This window comes from Ranitomeya variabilis, chromosome 6 (genome assembly GCF_051348905.1).
Source record: "Ranitomeya variabilis isolate aRanVar5 chromosome 6, aRanVar5.hap1, whole genome shotgun sequence".
In the NCBI taxonomy this organism is placed as follows: Eukaryota; Metazoa; Chordata; class Amphibia; order Anura; family Dendrobatidae; genus Ranitomeya; species Ranitomeya variabilis.
In genome coordinates, this window is record NC_135237.1 from 76,702,851 (window position 1) to 76,724,951 (window position 22,101).

Genomic DNA, 22,101 nt, shown 5'->3' on the forward strand with positions numbered 1-22,101 from the left:
CTGTTATGGGCAGCCCAATCTCCAGACCTGAACCCCAATGAAAACCTCTGGAATGTAATCAAGAGGATGATGGATAGTCACAAGTCATCAAACAAAGAACTGCTTACATTTTTGCGCCAGACGCAGTGAGAAAGACTGGTGGAAAGCATGCCAAGACTCATGAAAGCTGTGATTAAAAATCATGGTTATTTAAAAAAAAATATTGATTTCTGAACTCTTTCTGAGTTAAAACATTAGTATTGTTGTTTCTAAATGATTATGAATTTGTTTTCTTTGCATTATTTGAGGTCTGAAAGCACTGTTTGTTTGTTTTTAATTTTGCCCATTTTTCTTTGTCAGAAAAAACATACAAAAATTATTGCTTGGAAATTCAGAGACATGTTGCCAGAAGTTTATAGAATAAAAGAACAATTGACATTTTACTAAAAAATATACCTATAAAGAGAAAAATCAGACAAACTGAACATTTTGCAGTGGTCTCTTAATTTTTGCCAGAGCTGTATGTGTGGCAATCGGATGGAACTCGGACAACCCATGGACCAATGTTATTGAATAGGGATGCTCAGATGAGAGTTTTTTTCACACTAGCCTCATAAAAATTTTGGATGAGACTCGCACACCCAAATCTATGGATTAGCATAAATAAAATGGATCACATATGGATGATCAGTATTGCATCTGATTTTTACAGATACATTGCAATAATTAACACAGAAAACTGTATTTATTTTGTCTGGTACATTTTTTAACTTTTGTATTAATGTATAAAACGGATGCCATAAAGATGTAAAAAACAGGCATACAGGTGCCACATGGATGGCATGCCCATGGAATATAGATGACAAAATGGAGGCAAATCCTCATTTTTAATGGATAATAAAAGGATGACTTTCATACGCTCCTCTGAAACCGACCTAAATCTTAGCTGCGTTACATTTGAAAGTGTATTAAAAGTGTAGCTGCACTTTCAGAAAACTTTTGACTAGTCATAGATACATGGCAGCAGTTTTTATCATTAGGGATCCAGGTGCTAAGAGCCCCATGATCGTTAAAATGAAGAAGCAGAAGAGCTCAGCTGAGAAATGCTCTCCTCTGAGACTGACGACAAGCTCGATACTAAGTCTTTGGAGGCCTCTGCCATCTTTGGAGACAGCAGTAGCTCAGCAATTTTACTCCTTCATTTTAGCAATCAGTGTTGGTCTCAGCACATGGACCTCTGATAATTAAATGTCTTACACGTCTGTATGACATTTCAGACGTTTTCTTTTTTCTTTAAATTCTTTATAAATTTTAAACCTACAATGAAGGTAAACTCACAGCTTCATAGATCACAGAGAACGTTGACTCCTGTATAAACATAGTTATACACGTGAGCTTGTACAAACAACAAGAGGAATGTAAAACAATAATACAAAGACATATACCAGGTGTATCCATAAACTTACAGATGGCGTAGATTCATTGAGTAAACAATTATTTGTGATTAATATGTTAATAGAATCAAACTTGTAATCCTAGAAGAGATATTGTGGCTAAAATCAAGAGTCGAGTAAACTATAGAGGGAACCTTCTGGTCACCCGAACGGGTCCTTCCCTCAAGGGAGCTCAACCACCGCGGCATACAGGAGGAAACTAGTGATGCCAATCCTTTCCAGACCATCCAGTCCACGGAGCCCAGATCTTAAGAAAACGGTCATGAGAGAAGATCTCCCAACTCGAGAGTTCCTCCAGTCTGTAGATATCCTTAATTTTCTTTAACCATTCCCCTATAGTTCGTGGGGTTTGTAGTTTCCATTTTAAGGCAATTAGGTGTAACATCAAAGGGAGAAGGTCATGTTTTTTAGGTTTGAAATTTGGTGTGGGGAGGGACAGAAGTACTTCTGGGGCATTCAGTTCCGATTCTAACACCCCTAGGGCTTTCAAGGTTTCATTAACTTTAGACCAGAAATGTTGAAGTTTCTGACATGTCCAGAATATGTGAGTTAGTGTGCCTCTCGATTTCAAACGTTTTCTAAAAAGGGAGTCTGAAATGTGTAATTGTTAATTATATGTGCAATTTTCACTATAACTCTTGTAAAATTCAATTTATGCAGAAGCTTTTTCTGATGGGTTTTTATACGTGTATGTAGAATTGGTACAGAATAAACAACCCTGAACCATTTGTTTCCACCGTAAATAGTCACATATTTAATCCATGGTGAGAGTGATTCATTATGGTTGAGAATCAGATGCAACTGGCAAGAAATCAAGGCTATAATACAATTAGGATACAATAGATAACACAAGGAGCTTTGTGCGACGCGTAGGATAACCAAGGCAATGAAACCTGTAATTGTTTATTACCATAAATCACACTGGGCATTCACAATTCATATCAATTCTAATACACACACTGTAACACTCAGTCTAGTCTAGTGGTGAATTTACACTGTAAGTTATTGGGAACCTTCCTGATACCTCGTCAATGTAAACACCCAACAAAAAAGCCAACGCTTGGTCCTCGAGTGCAAAGATGTTTAAGATTGCATAAAGGGAACTTGTCACGTTGGATAAAGCTAATAACCTGCAGAAATAGTGTTAATTGTCAGGTTAAGGGCTCGTACTCATCTGTGTAAATAAAATCACTCCGATGTTGATCCTGAAAAGTGGGACGAGTGTCATGCGAGTGGAGCGTGATTTTTCTCAAGCAGCATCCGTATGACATGCATATGCAATACGTTTTTAACATCAGCTTTTCCATACTGTGATTCTCTGTCATTTCAAGCTAGTTTACTAACTAACAAAGCAATCTTATATTCAGATATAACAGATAGATAGACAGATAGTACAGGATGGATGTCCTGCAGAAATTTAATGTCACAAGCCCCCTACGTATAATAAAGTAGTACCCTTCAGTGCCTTTCACGTGACACTAAAGGGTGTTTAGCCTTATTAAATAAACAACTAATTTGAAAAAAAATGGCGTGGGTTCCCCTTATTATGCCGTGTCCCAGACTATTAATATCAGACCGCAGCTGTCTACTTCGCGTTTGCTGGTTATTAAAAATAGAGGGGACCCCACGTCTTAGTTTCATTTATTTATTAACTAAATACAAGTACGTAAATCACTGGTTATATATCTCACTGACATATTTCTATCTATTCAATATATTTTATTCTGACAGCTCGGGCTGTGAATTTACTTTACTTGGCTGATGAAATATCGGGCTTCCTTTGAAATGCGTGCGCAAAACTTGGACTGCAAACACATGGTCCGTGTGTCTTGCAATTTTTTTCTCGCACCCATTGATAAGGCTTGTCTGATATGGCCACTCAGAGCATGCTGCGATTTTTTTTCTCAGTCCGATCCAAGCTGAGAAAAAAAATTGCAGATGAACAGTGAATCATTCACTAACATTAGTCAGAGTGCAATCTGCCTTTTTTTTTGGATTACACTTGTCTTATTTAAATCCAAATGAGAATAAGCCCTAATAGTGTTTTGAAGGTGCCCAGTTGCTGTATGGGAAAGTGTGGCATCCTACAGAAAATTAACTTTACTCGTCCCAGGAGCCGCCAGCTTTCAGTCACGCAGGCATGCCGGCACGGCTACAGTCATAGCTGAACATGCAGTAATTAGTGGATTTATGCACGCACCAGCAATTTAACTGACAACTGGGCCACTTGTGCACCTGAGCAGAGCCAGTCGTCAGTCAAAGCTCCATGTTGCGCTTACATCCATGTCTTACAGAATAGTGAGTGATTACTGTAGCTGCGCCGGCATGACTGCAAAAAAACTGGCAGCTTCAGGGAGAAATAAAATTAACTTTCTCCCTGGTGCCACACTTTCAGTACAGCAACCAGGCACCTTCGTAACACTATCAACCTGCAGATTAACCCTGCATCTATCTGAAGGTTATTACATACAGGTTCCCTTTAAAGTCATCATTTTCAGCAGCACATTGTTCTGTGTAAACAGGACATGTGCTACCGAGAACAATCATAGCCTATGAACACAGAGCGATAATATTAACAATCGTTCTGTGCACACAGATGTGGGGTCGGTCTATCTAAACAGGCAATTAACGTCATTTAATGGCCACCAGTGTAAAGTTGATTAATCTCTAACAGAAACAATATCCTTCTTTGTTCTAGACCAATAAAATCTTGACTGCTGATTTGACTGGTATGGCTGACGTTCCTGAGAATGTTGACATTATATAGTTTTATAGGATACTGTTTCCTCTATTGTAATATTAATACTTTATCATAGGTGGTGGTAGGCTTTTCTTACAAAATCCACCTTTGATGTTGCAAAAAGTCTTAAGAACACAACAAAAAGATAATTGCATTATCATAAGATTTTGCTAGACTGCTCTAAAACCACTTTAACAGAAGAGGATGCTTCATGACAGGCGGTGATATTGAATTGTGATAACGTAATTGCTACTTCCAATAGGTGGCCCTAGAGTTCTAGTCCTTTTCCTCCCTGAAGAGACAATTTGCATATTTCCCAGAGGAGCATTGCGGCTTTAAGTCTCCTCACCTCGACATGCTTAACTTGTCACTCTCCGCAAGGAGAAACGATACTTCTTGGATCTTGAACCTGGTCTAAAAGCCTTTTTTCCCCAGAATCTGGAATTGTTCTCGTCTTAGTTCCTTTTAGTTACTGAGATATAGCACTTTCCTCCCACTATGTAAATTTAGTGTTTTTAGCCAAAGAGACATGATCCCCAAAAAGACAACCATAAAGGAGAGTTGAGGATCACACGTAGCTGGCTAAGAAAGATTGGATTTACAAACAGAGAATAGGGGGCCATTTCTCGGGAAAGGGAAGGCACAGGAAATAAAGAACAACATGTGATCTAGAAGAATGGTGGCATTTGGAACAGGTAAAAAGATGACATATTTAGGGATAGTGACAGTTTCTCTTTAAATCCTTAGTAGTAGGGAATACATGGCCATAAAAATAAGATTTAATCCATTAAGGTTTACAGTGTAGGTATATCACCTGTAGTATTTTATTCTAGCGTCTACTTTGTTTTATAGGTTTTGATTCTTGGCACTTTTATACTAATCTAACGCCAAAACTCATAGCTCATCATCAACCAAACAAACAAACCTACAACTGTTCCCATGGGGTAAGCGGAGAGATTTTTAAACTCAAAGGTTAAAGCCTTTAGTACACAATATTGAGTTAAGCAGCAGGTTCTGTATAATGGATTAAATACCCTTCAGAAGGATGACTCAATGTAAAATGGCATTGATTTGTCAACACTCCACTATGCATCGTTCATATCATTACAGTGGTTAAAGCAGAAATGGTGAAATGGATATTAGTCATTATACCGACAAGGACACCCGACACTTCAATGTTTGGTGAATGAATTGATATCGTTAATGTAATCATTTAAAAATATAGTTCCTTATTATTACTAATATTAGAGTTTTGTCAGACTTTGTCACATACAGAAGTATCTCTACTACTATGAGCACCTACACTTCGTGGCCTTGATTCAGCAAAGCGATTCTGTGAGAATTCTGATGGCTTTGAAAAATGTTTGCATAACCTTGAGACTTTTGGCGTGATCATGCCACATTCACCCAGCTTCACCAAAATGTGCCGAGCCGAGTAGGAAAACAGAGTCCTATAGGGGCATGACGCCACAGCTCGTCTAAGGGCTTCTGCAGACATCCATGGATCTCTGTCCAATCACGGACCGCAATACACGGATTGGCCACAGGTCTCCTGAACCAAAGCGTGACAGCTTCACATATTGTAACCATCGTTTTCATTTTTATTCCATAAATCAATAATACACAGTAAAATGAGACAATTTGTAATATATCTTATCAGAGAAATCTGCTTCTTTCTCCCCAGTACTGATCACTCATTCTCAAACTTCTCAATTCATTGGTAAAATCTGACATTCTGCCATCAGACATTCCCATCACTGAGATGGAAGATGACAGTTGCTGCTGATGAGATTCTATGTAGATGGGGAGGAGCGCTGCCTTTATCTCCTCTCTCTTACTGCCCTCAACATAGAATCTTATTGTCAGCAGATGTGATCTCCTATCTCAGTAATGTAACAATCTGTCTTCACTGAATACAGATTTTACCTGTGAATTGAACATTTTAAAAAATAATTATCAGTCCTGGCAGAGAAAGAAGAAGATTTTTCTGATAACGTATATTACAAAGTTTCTTATTTTCACATGTATTACTAATTTATTAAATTAAAGTTAAAATGGCGGGTACTCTTTAAATATTAACTGTCTCTTGCGAATTATCACAGGCATGTCACTAGGGCATGACCAATCATGATTCCATGAATACACAAGAATTTGTAATTCTGGTTTGTGTCAGGAATGGTAGCTCCTAACCTGAGCGGGCTCCTTGTGCTTCTGAGCGGGCAGCGGCTCTCTGGCAGGTCAACTGTCGCCCTTCACTGGCCATGGGGGGCGGGGTGTCATCTCCGGTGGGGGCGGAACTTGCTATGTCCGGATGTCGCATTTTAGGAGATTCACTCCTAGAATCGATGAGAGGCAGAATGCCGCTGCTCCCTGCGATTATGCTGTGTGGTGACTCAGGGACGCCAGATCCCCTGGAGTAGCTGCTGCAAGCGGGTTATGAACGCCACACCTGCTGGGGCAGTCAGATGGTAGGAGGCTCCCTTCAGTCTCCTCTCCCCTTCTACAGTGTCTGTGGTTTGGGGGTGGAGATTGGGTGATGCCCCATCATGGTCAGGGGACTGCTGGGAGGCAGATTATAACCTGCCATTTGCTCCTTTTGCTGCTGATTATTTTCAGTTCTGGTGGGTGGTTAGGGTCAGTTTTGCTTCTGAGGAGGATCATTCATGGGTGCCTGTGATCGGTTTTTCATTGTTCACCTTAGTTCCTGCAGTTGCATTGTGTTTTTTTGGTTCTGGTGTGTTTGCCATGTCTACTGTTTGTGTGTTCGATCACCAAACACCGTGCTGCTCACCGCCTGGGATGGGCTCTGCTAAAGTTTCCCCTTATCAGGACCGGGAGACGAGTGAAGAGTATATCAGGCCCTCAAGGGCATGCGGCAGTGTGATGGCTAGCGCCAAGTGTGACTAACACACGGCTTTTGCTGGCTAGCAGATGGCCATTTCACCATCACGCAGCATTACAGATTGTGCATCACTTCCCTCAATCACATATTGGAGCGGTACTTAGCAGAGATGAGCGAACCCGAATCTAGTGTCCTGTGCTGAACTCCAAACATGGACTTCCCCTCCTGGAAGTCCGTTTTAGAGTTCGAATGGAGACAGAGATAGAGACTTTTGCAGCCTCCTATCCCTTGCTACGACCATTTTACAGCACCAAAGTTTGAGACCCCATTGACTTCTAAATGGTTCTGGTCAAGTTCAGGTAGAGTTCTGGTTCGAACCGGACAAACCCGAACTTCCACAGCTCCACTGATTCCTAGTTCTAAACTTTACCCAGCCCAAACAGGTTCACTTCACTTCTGACTGAAAAGTTATAGCTTTGCACAATACATACAGTGTTGGTTCTGGTGAAAACAGAACTTTCTGCTATAATTAATCATTGGGGAGACCTTCAGATTCCCTAATGGACATTATTTTTACTAGTGTAAATTGCTAAGTAAAGTAATGCTTCCTTGGTGAGGATGATAAAAATTAGCATACTGGGCAGACTAAACAAAAAAAGGTCCATTTTTTAGTAACTGTATGGAGGATTTAAATAAGGAAAACAACAGAACAATCAGGAGGGCATAATGAATAAAATAAGAGCAAAATCTGACCTCTCCTGTTCTGAAGAGAGGTCTTGCATTAGTAATCCTCTCTGCCTTGCTAATATTGCCCAGAAAGAGAAAGCTGAAAATGAACTACTTTACAAGGTAGGATTTCTAGAAGTTAAGTAAAAATAAGCAACTATCTATTTGACACAAAAGCAAGCAATAGTCATATATAGTGTGTTAACAAGTGTTCTTTTAAACTGAATGATTCTTCAAATACCATGGAAGTTAGACTTGGTCAAAGTCACATGTATTCTTATGGGAATGGTGAGCAGCTGCAAGAACAGGTCAATGCAACTTATCCAGGAAGAAAACAAGAAATATGGAGAAGGCAAATGCAAGCCTGCTAAATTTCTCCTCCATTACCTATAGACATGCTCAATAATTTTCTATATATAATCGCACAAACTGATATTAGTGCTGTTGGGTCTGGTAATGAACCAGCACATTGCCATTTAACACAGCCAGGGTTTCTGGACAGTCGCTTTAAGAGAATCTGTCAGCAGGTTTTTGCTATTTAGTCTGAGAGTAGCATAATATAGGGCACGAGACCCCGATTCCAGGTATGTGTCACTTATTAGGTTCTGTGTTGTAGTTTCAATGTAAACATTGTTTTATCAGCAAGAGATTAACACTGCCAAGACTACAGCTCATGTGACCAGCAGTCAGGCTAATCTGTGCAACCCCGCCCCCAGCACTAATTGGCAGCTTGCTGACAATACATCGTGCACACAGGAAGCTGCCAATCAGTGGTGTGGGCGGGGTTATACACAGTGCAGAAGACTTAGCTCTGCTTCATCTACATTAGACAAACCAGGTATTCTATCAAAACCACACCAAGCCTGAAATCAGGCTTTCTTACTGGATGCTATGCTGCTCTCAGAATACAAAGCAAAACCCTGCTGACAAAATCCTTTTAAAATCAAATATGTTTCCCCTGTCTGCAAAGCAAAAATTATACATTGGTGATTTTTTGGAAGTTGTAGATAATCTTTTGATAGTTCACAGTGAATGCTCTTGTGTTCATTGTGAACTTTTCAACCTTTTGCCACATATCATGCTTCAAAGATAAAGTTACCAAATGTAAATTTTTGGTGAAGAATCAACAACAAGTGGAACACAATTGTAAAGTTGAACGAAATTTATTGGTTATTTAAATTTTTTGTGGAAATTCAAAAACTGAAAAGTGGGGCGTGCAATATTATTCGGCCCCTTTACTTTCAGTGCAGCAAACTCACTCCAGAAGGTCATTGTGGATCTCTGAGTGATCCAATGTTGTCCTAAATGCCTAATGATGATAAATATAATCCACCTGTGTGTAATCAAGTAATGCACCTGCTCTGTGATAGTCTCAGGGTTCTGTTTGAAGCACAGAGAGCATCATGAAGACCAAGGAACACAACAGGCAGGTCCGTGATACTGATGTGGAGAAGTTTAAAGCCGGATTTGTATACAAAATGATTTCCAAAACATTAAACATCCCAAGGAGCACTGTGCAAGCGATCATATTGAAATGGAAGGAGTATCATACCACTGCAAATCTACCAAGACCCGGCCGTCCCTCTAAACTTTCATCTCAAACAAGGAGAAGACTGATCAGAGATGCAGCCAAGAGGCCCATGATCACTCTGGATGAACTGCAGAGATCTACAGCTGAGGTGGGACAGTGTGTCCATAGGACAACAATTAGTCGTACACTGCACAAATCTGGCCTTTATGGATGAGTGGCAAGAAGAAAGCCATTTCTCAAAGATATCCATAAAAAGTGTCATTTAAAGTTTGCAACAAGCCACCTGAGAGACACCAAACATGAAGAAGAAGGTGCTCTGGTCAGATGAAACCAAAATCGAACTTTTTGGCAACAATGCCAAACGATATGTTTGGCATAAAGGCAACACAGCTCATCACCCTGAACACATCATCCCCACTGTCAAACATGGTGATGACAGCATCATGGTTTGGGCCTGTTTTTCTTCAGCAGGGACAGGGTAGATGGTTAAAATTGATGGGAAGATGGATGGAGCCAAATACAGGACCATTCTTGAAGAAAACCTGTTGCAGTCTGCAAAAGACTTGAGACTGGGACGGAGATTTGTCTTCCAACAAGACAATGATCCCAAACATAAAGCAAAATCTACAATGGAATGGTTCACAAATAAATGTATCCAGGTGTTAGAATGGCCAAGTCAAAGTCCAGACCTCAATCCAATCGAGAATCTGTGGAAAGAGCAGAAAACTGCTGTTCACAAACGATCTCCATCAAACCTCACTGAGCTCGAGCTGTTTGCCAAGGAAGAATGGGCAAGAATTTCAGTCTCTCGATGTACAAAACTGATAAAGACATACCCCAATTGACTTGCAGCTGTATTCACAGCAAAAGGTGGCGCAACAAAGTATTACGTTAAAGGGGCCGAATAAAATTGCACGCCCCACTTTTCAGTGTTTGAATTTCCACAAAAGTTTAAAATAACCAATAAATTTTGTTCAACGTCACAATTGTGTTCCACTTGTTGTTGATTCCTCATCAAAAATTTACATTTGGTATCTTTATGTTTGAAGCATGATATGTGGCAAAAGGTTGAAAAGTTCCAGGGGGCCGAATACTTTCCCAAGGCACTGTATATAACTTAAAATCTTAACGATTTATTTTGGATAAGTTGATTATAATAAAGGTAGCAACAATGAATACAGATGATTGGGATGTTCTATTCTACTAATTCACCATATCCACTAATGCTCTATATCTTTACTATCTCTACTATAGCTGTTTAGCAATACAGCATTATCACTTGTGCTTCCTTGTCCTGCAGATTCCAATACATTATCTCGTTCTGTTTCAGTATATGAATATAAGGGCTCCTCTGCATATAAATCGGACGAGTTGTTATTCACTGGTTTAGTGCTCATCTGCAATTTTTTTCCTCAGCTGGAATCTGGATGAGAAAAAAAATCACAGCATGCTGCAAGTGGCTGCTTATATATGATGAGACTCACCAATGAAAGTCAATGGGTGCAAGAAAAAAAACATCCGTATGCCATCTGATTTTTACGGATACATTATTATTCTGTAGCATAGAACACTGTAAATGGTCCTATAAATGATTGTGGAATAATAGTTTCAGAGAAAAAAAATGCATTACATACGGATGTCATACGGATGCTTCATGAGAAAAATTGCATGATATTCACCCTACTTTTCTGGATCAACATTGGAGCGATGTTTTAAACACAGATGAGTGCGAGCCCTAAAAGTAGCAACAGCAATAATAATGTGCAATGACTAAACTTACAAATACTAAAAAGGTATTACATACCCAGCGTCAGAGCTATTTCCACACAGTAAAGGGTCTTTTGTTCCATTCTTTATGTAGATATTTTCTTTAAAATATAAAAGAAAATGTATTTGTATCATAGAACTAGAATAAATGAACACATACAATAAATTACACACTTAAAAATGATCTTCTAAAGCTTTGCTAGAGAAGTCACAAACATTTACATTTTTCTAAATCAATACATTGTTAAACACAACTGCTTCCAAAATGATAAAAGATACGTGCAAAATGTCATCAAAGTGAAAGGGCATACTGTCTGTGGATAGGTGATATATATTGTTTATAGAATCCTTCAGTATTTATTCATCATCAACAATCTCTTTCATATGGGAGCCCTTATGAAGCCACTGATTATGCCAGCGTAAGTAACAACAAGCCAGAAGGGAGGACGTTATGCATTATATTGCACATCACTTGTCTCAGTCACAGCATAATGTGAATATTGTAGCAAAGCCAGGTAGGCTAAGGTTCTCTGCTAGCACTGCAGGTCTTGATTAGATGCACCTAACTTGCTCTGATTAAGAACAATGGTCTGTGTTTACTAAAGGTGTGTCAGTCTGCTGGATGGAGCAGAATCGAGTATGCTGAAGCTGGTAAGTGTCCTGCCAAAATGTGAGCTGTAGCTTAGAGAGAAACATGCCGAGGTTTCTCTCTAAATGGTGACTGCATGAGTCAGCTAGGAAAGCTGAGCAGTCTGTGTGTTGGAGATGTAGCTTGTTCAGTGTTAACTGTGCCCGGAGTTGAATACTTCTGTTTGGTGCTTGAAGCTGCTGAAGCTCAGGCTGAAGGGGATACAGAGACTGATGGGATCAGGCCTCTTCTGTGTACAAACTTTTCTCTGAGAGAAAGGACTGTAAGTCTGTAATCTGTTCGGGTGAGACAGCACCGACAATGAATCAATTGTTTTTTTGCTGTTACCTTCATGCCCAGAATAGGATGTTTGGACCGAACCGCATTGATTGTGTGGACGCTACCTAATGCCTACTCGAGAGAGTGTACTCCTACAATATATATATATATATATATATATATATATATATATATATATATATATCTTAATCAGAGGATTTTTCCTATATGTCACACACTATCCTGCCCCCATTAATACTCTAAAAGTGTGAACGGGGCTCAGAAGGCATTTTTCTGTCCAGCAGTAGATAGAGCTAAGCTTTGATCACTGCTGTTAACCGTTCAGATGCTGCTGTTATTGCCAAGCACTTATGAGGAAACCATGGGTGGGAGGTCTGCGAAGGCCCCCACGTTTGCCATTTTAGTGGTCCTGTGAAGTCCAGCCACAAGCAGAACTTCATTGGAAACCATGATTTATACTATACACTGCGGTATTATAGAAATGAAGATAAAGAGAACCAGGAGTATCACGGGTATAAAAATATATATACGTTTATTAAGTATACAAAATAGTCATAAACAGGTATCAAAAAGTGTCAAAGAATACAAAAAGATTATATTACAGAAACGTAAGTAAGAATGCATAAGGGTGGTTTGGAGGAACAGATATCCACCGGTGTGCAGTGCCCAAAAACATAAACCAGTCTGAATAAATCAGTGTGCTGGTAATATAAGTAGCCGCAAGCCGCCGCCGTAGTCACAAATACCATAGGGTGACACAACATCCTCTCTATAATGCATATACATATGATGCGACGCTTACCGCTAAAATGAAGGGCAACGGAGCACACCGGACTGGAACCAGGTTGGGAAGAAAGACCGCGACTGCGGTATTATAGTAAATAGTATAAGTAATCAAACGATTACATGTTCAAGTCCCCTAGGGGGAGAAAAAATATGTAAAAATTTGAAATATTCTTTTTCCCCCTTGGAAAATAAAAAGATTTAAAAAATAACACGGTATTTGGTGTTGCCACATTTGTAAGTACAGTATATCAAAATATAAAATTAATGAACCTATATAGCAAATTGCATAGAGAGAAAAAAATCAAACAACATTCTGTTCCTGTTTCAGCGAGAGTAGGGAGAGCTGGTGCCGAAATAGGGTCAGAATTGTGGTTTTTCGAGGTCCTGTAGGTTTGCAACTCTTACATCCACAATTCCTGAGAAACTAACAGTCCTTTTTAGGGCTAATTCGTGGGTCACAATATTGCAGCGCTAGGCAGGCAGGGCACAGCATATCCACATCAGTGTAAGGCCTGCAGGCACTGTATGTGCGTCCATTGGTCCCACTGCATCCTTCCCAAAGCTCCATAACTGTCTGCTGCTGCAGCTTATTTACTGTCTATATACTTTTTTTTTTCCCAAAAATTCAACCCCCCCCCCAAAAAAAATATACAGTCTGTTCTGTCAGACTGAGGCCTGTTGCAAAAATTATAGTTTGTCAGACATACGTAGCATAGTTGTGTGTGCTACTCTTGTGCCTTTTTTCTTGGGGGGGGGTGTTTAAAATTCACCGAAAAAGGCCTCATATATCTGCGTGCTCCAAGTTTGGTCATTGGAGGCCGGTGTATTTTTTTTTTTGGCTGTCTGATAGTCAAATTCTATACAGCACTATTTCGCCTAAAAAAAATTGAAAGGCCACAGATTTGCCACTGTGGTATTTCTGTTACAGCCGTCATACACTCACCGGCCACTTTATTAGGTACACCATGCTAGTAACGGGTTGGACCCCGTTTTGCCTTCAGAACTGCCTCAATTCTTCGTGGCATAGATTCAACAAGGTGCTGGAAGCATTCCTCAGAGATTTTGGTCCATATTGACATGATGGCATCACACAGTTGCCGCAGATTTGTCGGCTGCACATCCCAAAGATGCTCCATACAAGGCAGGATGGATCCATGCTTTCATGTTGTTTACGCCAAATTCTGACCCTACCATCCGAATGTCGCAGCAGAAATCGAGACTCATCAGACCAAGCAACGTTTTTCCAATCTTCTACTGTCCAATTTCGATGAGCTTGTACAAATTGTAGCCTCAGTATCCTGTTCTTAGCTGAAAAGAGTGGTACCCGGTGTGGTCTTCTGCTGCTGTAGCCCATCTGCCTCAAAGTTCGACGCACTGTGCGTTCAGAGATGCTCTTAGGCCTACCTTGGTTGTAACGGGTGGCGATTTGAGTCACTGTTGCCTTTCTATCAGCTCGAACCAGTCTGCCCATTCTCCTCTGACCTCTGGCATCAACAAGGCATTTCCGCCCACAGAACTGCCGCTCACTGGATTTTTTTTCTTTTTCGGACCATTCTCTGTAAACCCTAGAGATGGTTGTGCATGAAAATCCCAGTAGATCAGCAGTTTCTGAAATACTCAGACCAGCCCTTCTGGCACCAACAACCATGCCACGTTCAAAGGCACTCAAATCACCTTTCTTCCCCATACTGATGCTCGGTTTGAACTGCAGGAGATTGTCTTGACCATGTCTACATGCCTAAATGCACTGAGTTGCCGCCATGTGATTGGCTGATTAGAAATTAAGTGTTAACAAGAAGTTGGACACGTGTACCTAATAAAGTGGCCGGTGAGTGTATATCTCTGCTCCAAGTTTTGGCATTGGAGGCTGGTGTACTTATTTTTTGGCTGTGAGATACTCAAATCCTATACAACGCTATTTCGCATAAATTAACTTTAAAAAAAAATTTTTTTTGAATACAGTCTGTTAGGTCAGGCTGAGGCCTGCCTGGTGTTTGGGTTTGAAAAATCGTAGATTTGCAGGCATACTGATCACATATTATTTCGCTAGTAAAAAAGACATTTGTAAAAGACATTTGTGTTGAGCATTTGAAATAGTGCAGTAGTCCATTTAAAATGGGCAAGGCAAGGGGCAAGGGATGGAGAAGTGGACATGATGCTGATGGTGCATCCAGAGGATGAGGCTGTGGGCAAGGGGAAAGTGGGCAACAACAAAGATCCACATCTTCTCGCTCGACCTTCCTGTCCCAGTTTCTAGGGGACCGCAGCACACCACTATTGAAGCCAGAGCAGTGTGAAACGGTTGTTGGTTGGATAGTGGATAATGCTTCCAGTCACTTAGCCACTACCACCACCTTGTCTTCCACAAGGTCAAGTCTGAGTAGCTGTGAGTGTGGCCAGGATATTCCTAACCCTGATCCTCCTTCCTCCCACAATGCCGAGTGCCCTGAGACAACTGATCCCACACTTGGACACTCTGAAGAGCTGTTCAGTTTTCCATTTCATGACTCAGAAACCTTAGCCGGTCAACTTGAAGTGGGGAAAGAGGAGATCGCATGTAGAGCTGCCCAAAGCTTTGACCAGCCCCGGTCACACGAAGGCAATGGTGGGAAAGTGTCACAAGAGGTGGACGATGATGAGACACAATTGCCAGAAAGTCAGGAGGAGGAGCAGGGTCCAGATGTGGAAGACGAGTTGGTGGATGACATACTGACTGACCCAACCTGTCAGGAGGACATGCATAGCGAGGACAGCAGCACAAATGGGGAAGGAGGCATATCACCCCAACAGGCAGGAAGAAGCAGTGTGGTGGTCACAGACAGAAGGCGTGCATAAATTCCCTGTAACACCAACATGAGTGAAGTTGCCATTCCACCTGTGAGTCTGGCTATTTTTAAAAGACTCTGCCGATAACCCCAAACAGGCCATTTGCAGCACCTGCCATGCCCGCATCAGCAGGGGTAGCAAAACAACCAGCCTGACCACCACCAGCATGATCAGGCACATGGAAGCAAAGCACCTGACTTTGTGGGCCGAACCCCAGGCTCCAGGACCACTGCCTGCTGGTCACACCACAGCTTCTTCCACTGTTTTGCGTAGAAGCCAATCCCTAGTACACAGTGCATGTGAAGATGCCTCTAGCCCTGCACCTGTTGTGGCCCACAGTCAAGCAGCACCAACAGCATGCCCGTCCACGTCCTTGTCCCAGTCTTTGGAATGCAAGCGGAAATACCCAGCCAATGCCCCACAGGCCACAGTCCTCAATTCTAATATTTCTCTTCTGCTTGTGCTAGAAATGTTGCCTTTTAGGCTTGTTGAGACGGAAGCTTTCTGCAACCTGATGGCGGCGGTGGTCCCAAGGTACTCGGTCCCCAGTTGCCACTATTTCTCCCGGTGTGCCGTACTGGCAGTACACCAGCATGTGTCCCACATTAGCCATGCCCTCAACAATGATGTTACCGGGAAAGTCCACCTAACCATGGACACGTGGACAAGTGCTTGTGAGCAGGGACAGTACATCCCAATGACAGCACACTGGGTTAACATAGTGGAAGCCGCAACCCAGTTGGACCTTGGGATGGAACACATCCTCTTCACGCCGAGGATTGCTGGCCTTATCTCAATCAGGGTTGCCCCCACAGTCTACAGCTCCTGCACCTCCTCCTCCTCCTCTTCATCCTCCATGTCTGAAATCAACACATCAGTAGGTGACAAACCACACAATGCAGAAGAGTTGTGGACTGCGCTCAAAGAGCAGTCAGATGTTTGAATGACACCGCTGAACCTACAGCCAGGCATGGTTGTGTGTGACAATGGGCGTAACCTGGTGGCAGCTCTGAGGCAAGGTGAGCTCACACACATGCCTTGCTTGGCCCAAATGCTTAACCTCATGGTTCAACGTTTTCTGAAAAGCTGCCGGATCTGCTAGTGAAAGTACGCCATCTGTCTGCCCATTTTAGAAAGTCAGCTACAGCTTCAGCCGCCCTTGCCGTGCTACAGCAGCGGTTTCAGCCTCCAGCTCACTGACTGCTGTGTGATGTCCCCACGTGCTGGAACTCTACGCTGCATATGTTGGAAAGGATTTGTGAGCAGAAGAGGGCCGTTGTTGACTACCAACATCAACAAGGCCGTCGAATTTCAGGTCAAACTCGACACATAAGACCTCAGGAGTGGACATGGATGTCAGACATATGTAACATCCTCCAAAACTTTGAGGACTGCACCAAGATGGTGAGCGGCGATGACGCCATAATTAGCATCACCATCACGCTTCTCAGCATTCTGAAAAACTCTCTGCTCACAATCAAAGAGGATGCATTGCAGGCGGAGCACAAGGACATGGAGCAAGGAAACATACAGGGGGAATAAACACTCAGCCCAGCCTCATGTCTTCTCAACGTGAATTGGTAGGCAATAAGGAGGAGGAAGAACATGATCTACTTTCATGCGCTATAGACGGTACTACAAACACATCTGTATTAGCTTCTGTTCAGCGGGGATGGCCTGAGGACAGGGAGGAGGAAAAGGAGGACAGCATGGTCAGTCGTCCTGTTGGTGAGGACATGGAAGTCTTGCCCGTTAGCAGTCTGGCACAAATATCTGAGTTTATGTTGCGCTGCATTTCACGTGACCCTCGGATTATCAAAATTTTGAGTGACACTCATTACTGGTTGGTGACACTTCTAGACCCAAGCTACAAGGAGAACTTTCAATCTCTTCTGCCTGAGGCAGAGAGGTGTACAAAAATGTTGCAGTACCACAGGACCCTTGTAGAGGATTAGTTAGAAACTTCCCATGTGATTTTTGGGCACGGGGGCTGTGAAGGCACTGTTTTATTTTGTAAAAACAGGACCCCACATTGGGCAATTGGGCATTACATTATATTTAGCCTACTTCTTAAGTCTGTCTCCTGCAATGCGTCCTTTAACTGCCACTAAATGACCAAGGTGAACGTTGTCTGTACGGGGCATTAAGGTCTAGGGGGCTGTGATGGCACTATTTTAATCAGTCCAAAAAAAAAACTACAGTGGGGAATTGGGCATGGCATTCCATTGGGCCTACTTATTCACTCTGTCTCCTGCAATGTCTCCTGTTTAACTGCCACTAGATCACCAGGGTGAACGTGCTTTATACTGTTATAGGCCAGTGAAGTTTGGTCAAGGGGGGCTGTGATGGCACTAGTCTATTTTTACAAAAGGTACCCCCCATTGGTGAAACCACATCCTTGTTGGAAAACACTTCAGAATCATAACATTTGTGTACCTTAAAGAGCTCACTTGAAAAACTCCTTTTTGTGTTGCCCGGTTGCTAACACTGGACAGAATACACTTCATATAAATTTGATAAAGCAATGCTGTTACTTTGCCTCAGTAGTTCATTAAAAATATAGCTTTGTCCACTATATTTGTTTCTCTCCTTGCGAGCCTTAACTTTGTCTGCCTCAAATGTACAAATGGAGAATATACAAATGGTGATTTGTAAACAAGATTGAAATACTGTATACCAAATGCATTCAGACAATCACTTAGCTGCATGTCTTGTAAAACATTTAGAGATGTGACAGAAAATGCTCATAGTGACACAATCTTGATAAATGTTTGTTTATTCACTTCACAAACAGTTCTAAGCCTCTATATGTTTGCTGTTTGTCATTGTAAAACATTAAGGTTTACTGAAACTATGCCGGTGGTGGTTTGATCTAAATCCTTGTGGCTTTTATTTTCTAGGGATTAATGGCCCCTCGTCCGATGACTCCATGATATCTCAGTTTCATCCAACCTTGAAAAGTGGCCACTTGAAGGTGTGGGTGAAACTAGAGTTACTACATAGTGTTATTCATTATATAAGACACGAGAAACATGACTAAGACAGATGCCAAAACTGGGGTACCTGTACATGTACAGTGTGCTGATACCTGCATAATTGGGGACGCCCATGCAGTGTAGGTAATCTCCCAGGGGTTCTCTGTCTTGGTGTTGCTTCTCTGATATTCCAGACAGAGGATGTTTAAAAGCCTCTTGGTGATGATCTAACTATGCTGTATGTAGTTAATCTTCATATATACATAATCACTATATTTATTTAATCCTTATATGTACTTATTAACCTGTGTATGTTAACACATACAAAAGTGTACGCACTCACACTATTCAATCATACTATTCCTTGAATTTTGAAGTTTGCAATGAAATTGCCTTGTATTGCAAGTATTTGCATTTTTAAAGCCGTATCTGAACCTTAGTGTTAAAAACAAGTCAAATAAAATTGCAAAATTCTCCTGTTAATAATTGTGCAAAGCGGGAACCATCATACCATCAAAAAATAAGAGTGAATTTTCCTGGGCCCATCCAGTATGTGGGTTCCAAGGCCTAATGGGGTGCATATGACTATGCAGCAGGGCTCGCCTTCCTGCTAAAGTATAAAACAAAGGAGTATGGAGAAAAAAATGCATATTGTGAAGTGGATTTTCATGGGCCCATCCAGTATGTGGGTTCCAAGGCCTAATGGGGTGCATATGACTATGCAGCAGGGCTCGCCTTCCTGCCAATGTATAAAACAAAGGAGTATGGAGCACACAATGCATATCGTGAAGTGGATTTTCATGTGCACATCAACTATGTGGGTTCCAAGTTCCAAGGCCTAATGGGGTGCATATGACTGACTATGCAGCAGGGCTCACCTTCCTGCCAATGTGTAAAACAAAGGAGTATGGGAGCACAAAATGCATATTGTGAAGTGGATTTTCCTGGGCCCATCCAGTATGTGGGTTCCAAGGCCTAATGGGGTGCATATGACTGACTATGCAGCAGGGCTTGCCTTCCTGCCAATGTGTAAAACCAAGGAGTACGGGAGTGCAAAATGCATATTGTGAAGTGGATTTTCATGGGCACATCCACTATGTGGGTTCCAAGGCCTAATGGGGTGCATATAACTGACTATGCAGCAGGGCTGGCCTTGCCGCCAATGCGTAAAACAAAGGAGTATGGAGCACAAAATGCATATTGTGAAGTGGATTTTCATGGGCCCATCCACTATGTGGGTTCAAAGGCTTATTGGGGTGCATAAGAATTGGTAGCAGGGCAGGCCTTGAATTCAATGCAACACTTTTTCAGGAGTCCCCCTGGACATCTTATGACAGGGGTATTGTGGTGTGTTGTAATTCTTGGCAGCCCATCCACTCACAGCATAGGCTACAACAGCTTAGGAGACCCACTGTTTCATAATGGCCCTTTAAGAAGATTAATGCCGCCTGATGCACCAGTAAAAATAGGCTCTGTGACTTTGAGTCCCTCCTTCGTACATGAAACAAGATGGGTCTGCTTATGTGTCACACACCACATGGCCAGCTAGGGGTGTTAAATGTTACAATGACATTTCCCAGTGAATGCATTTGTAGTGGTTGAAAGCAATGTTAAAGTTGAAAAACGCTTCAAAAACACTGTGTCTGAACTAAGCCTAAGTGGCAGAGGAAATTTTTCAGTTTGGGGTGAAATATTTGGCCTTACAGGTAAGTCATTAACCTGCAAAGGATGTACCTTGACATATTACCAAGTTAAACCCGTTTTGGTTTCGTTTTCATGTGTTTTTGTGGCACCGGGAAAAATGGCAAGAATCTGGGAAAAAATGATTAGGGCTGTGAACTAGGAGTCAGGAATGCTTCCAGGGGCGATCCCCATGAGGTCCCTGTGTCATTTGAGTAGTGTTTCCATCATTTTCAGACATTTATAGACCTTAAAAGGACCCCCAGGGGGATCGCGGTTAAAATACTCGGGTCTCCCATAGACTTACATTGGGCTCGTTGTTCTGGCCAAGTACCCGAGTATTCCAATTTGCTCGACCCGAGCAACGAGCACCCGAGCATTTTAGTGCTCGCCCATCACTAATTTTTACCATACAATGAATGACATAAAAACAAAAACGAAAAAGGAATGATAGAATTGTATTGTTTCACTATTTTATTACACTTGGATTTTATTTCAAATTTTTCTGCACATTGTATGGTATGAGAGGTGTCAGTTAAAACTAAAAAAGCAAAAAGCAATCCTCATACCGCTATCTCGATGGAAAGATGAAAAAAAAAAGTTATGGCTCCTTAATGGGTGGAAAGCACAGCTTAAGAATAGCATAGCACATACCTCCTGGGGTACGCACACCACATATTGAGAGCCTAGGTGGCATGAATTCCAATACATACTACCTGTAAACAGCAGCCTGTATTCTGCAGATAAAATTACAAGGCAGATTAAGGGTATGTGCACACGTCCGGATTTCTTGCAGAAATTTCCTGAAGAAAATCGGAAATTTTCTGCAAGAAATCCGCATTTTTTTTTTTGCGTTTTTTTCTGTTTTTTTCACGTTTTTTTAGCATTCTGCAAGCGTAATTAGCTTGCAGAATGCTAAAGTTTTCCAAGCGATCTGTAGCATCGCTTGGAAAACTGACTGACAGGTTGGTCACACTTGTCAAACATAGCGTTTGACAAGTGTGACCAACTTTTTACTATAGATGCAGCCTATGCAGCATCTATAGTAAAAGATAGAATGTTTAAAAAAAATAAAAAAAATGGTTATACTCACCTGCAGGCGTCCGTTCCTATAAATGCCGGTGTGGTTCAGGACCTTTTATGACGTCGCGGTCACGTGAGCGGTCACATGACCGGTCTCGACCAATCACAAGACCGTGACGTCATCGCAGGTCCTTCACCGCACACCAGCTATAGAAACCGAAGCGGCAGCATGCAGCTGAGAGGCGGGAAGACATCGAAGGTGAGTATAGGACTATTTTTTATTTTAATTCTTTTTTTTTTACCGATTATATGGTGCCCAGTCCGTGGAGGAGAGTCTCCTCTCCTCCACCCTGGGTACCAACCGCACATAATCTGCTTACTTCCCGCATGGTGTACACAGCCCCGTGCGGGAAGTAAGCAGATCAATGCACTCCTAGGTGTGCGGAATCCCCTGCAATTCCGCATTTTAATGAACATGTTGCTTTTTTTTCCGCGATGCGATTTTTTCGCGGAAAAAAAGGCTACATTTGCACAAAAAATGCGGAATACACTGAAAATAATGGGAGGCATATGTTAGCGTTTTTTTCACGTTTTTATCACGTTTTTATAGCGAAAAAAACGCGAAAAAAACGCAAAAAATACTGAACGTGTGCACATGGCCTTAGAGAATATTTCTTCCTTGCGGCTGCTCTGGCCTATTGTTAGTTCTTTCATGCGCATTAAAGGGAATCTGTCAGCATGTTTTTGTTACATAATCTGAGGACAGCATGATGTAGGGGCTCAAACACTGAATTCAATGATGTTTCACTTTTCAGGCTGTGTGCTGTTATAATGAAAGTTTTAT

General features: G+C 41.7%; 1 protein-coding gene across 1 annotated transcript in view; it reads right to left on the reverse strand.

The window, feature by feature from the left end:
* Positions 1 to 22,101, reverse strand: part of LOC143781813 (sodium channel protein type 5 subunit alpha-like) — a 514,560-nt gene that overhangs the window by 246,468 nt on the left and 245,991 nt on the right. The window contains exon 8 of the mRNA XM_077268674.1: positions 11,077 to 11,140. Coding sequence (XP_077124789.1) covers positions 11,077 to 11,140 — 64 coding nt within the window. The remainder of the gene's footprint in view (positions 1 to 11,076; positions 11,141 to 22,101) is intronic.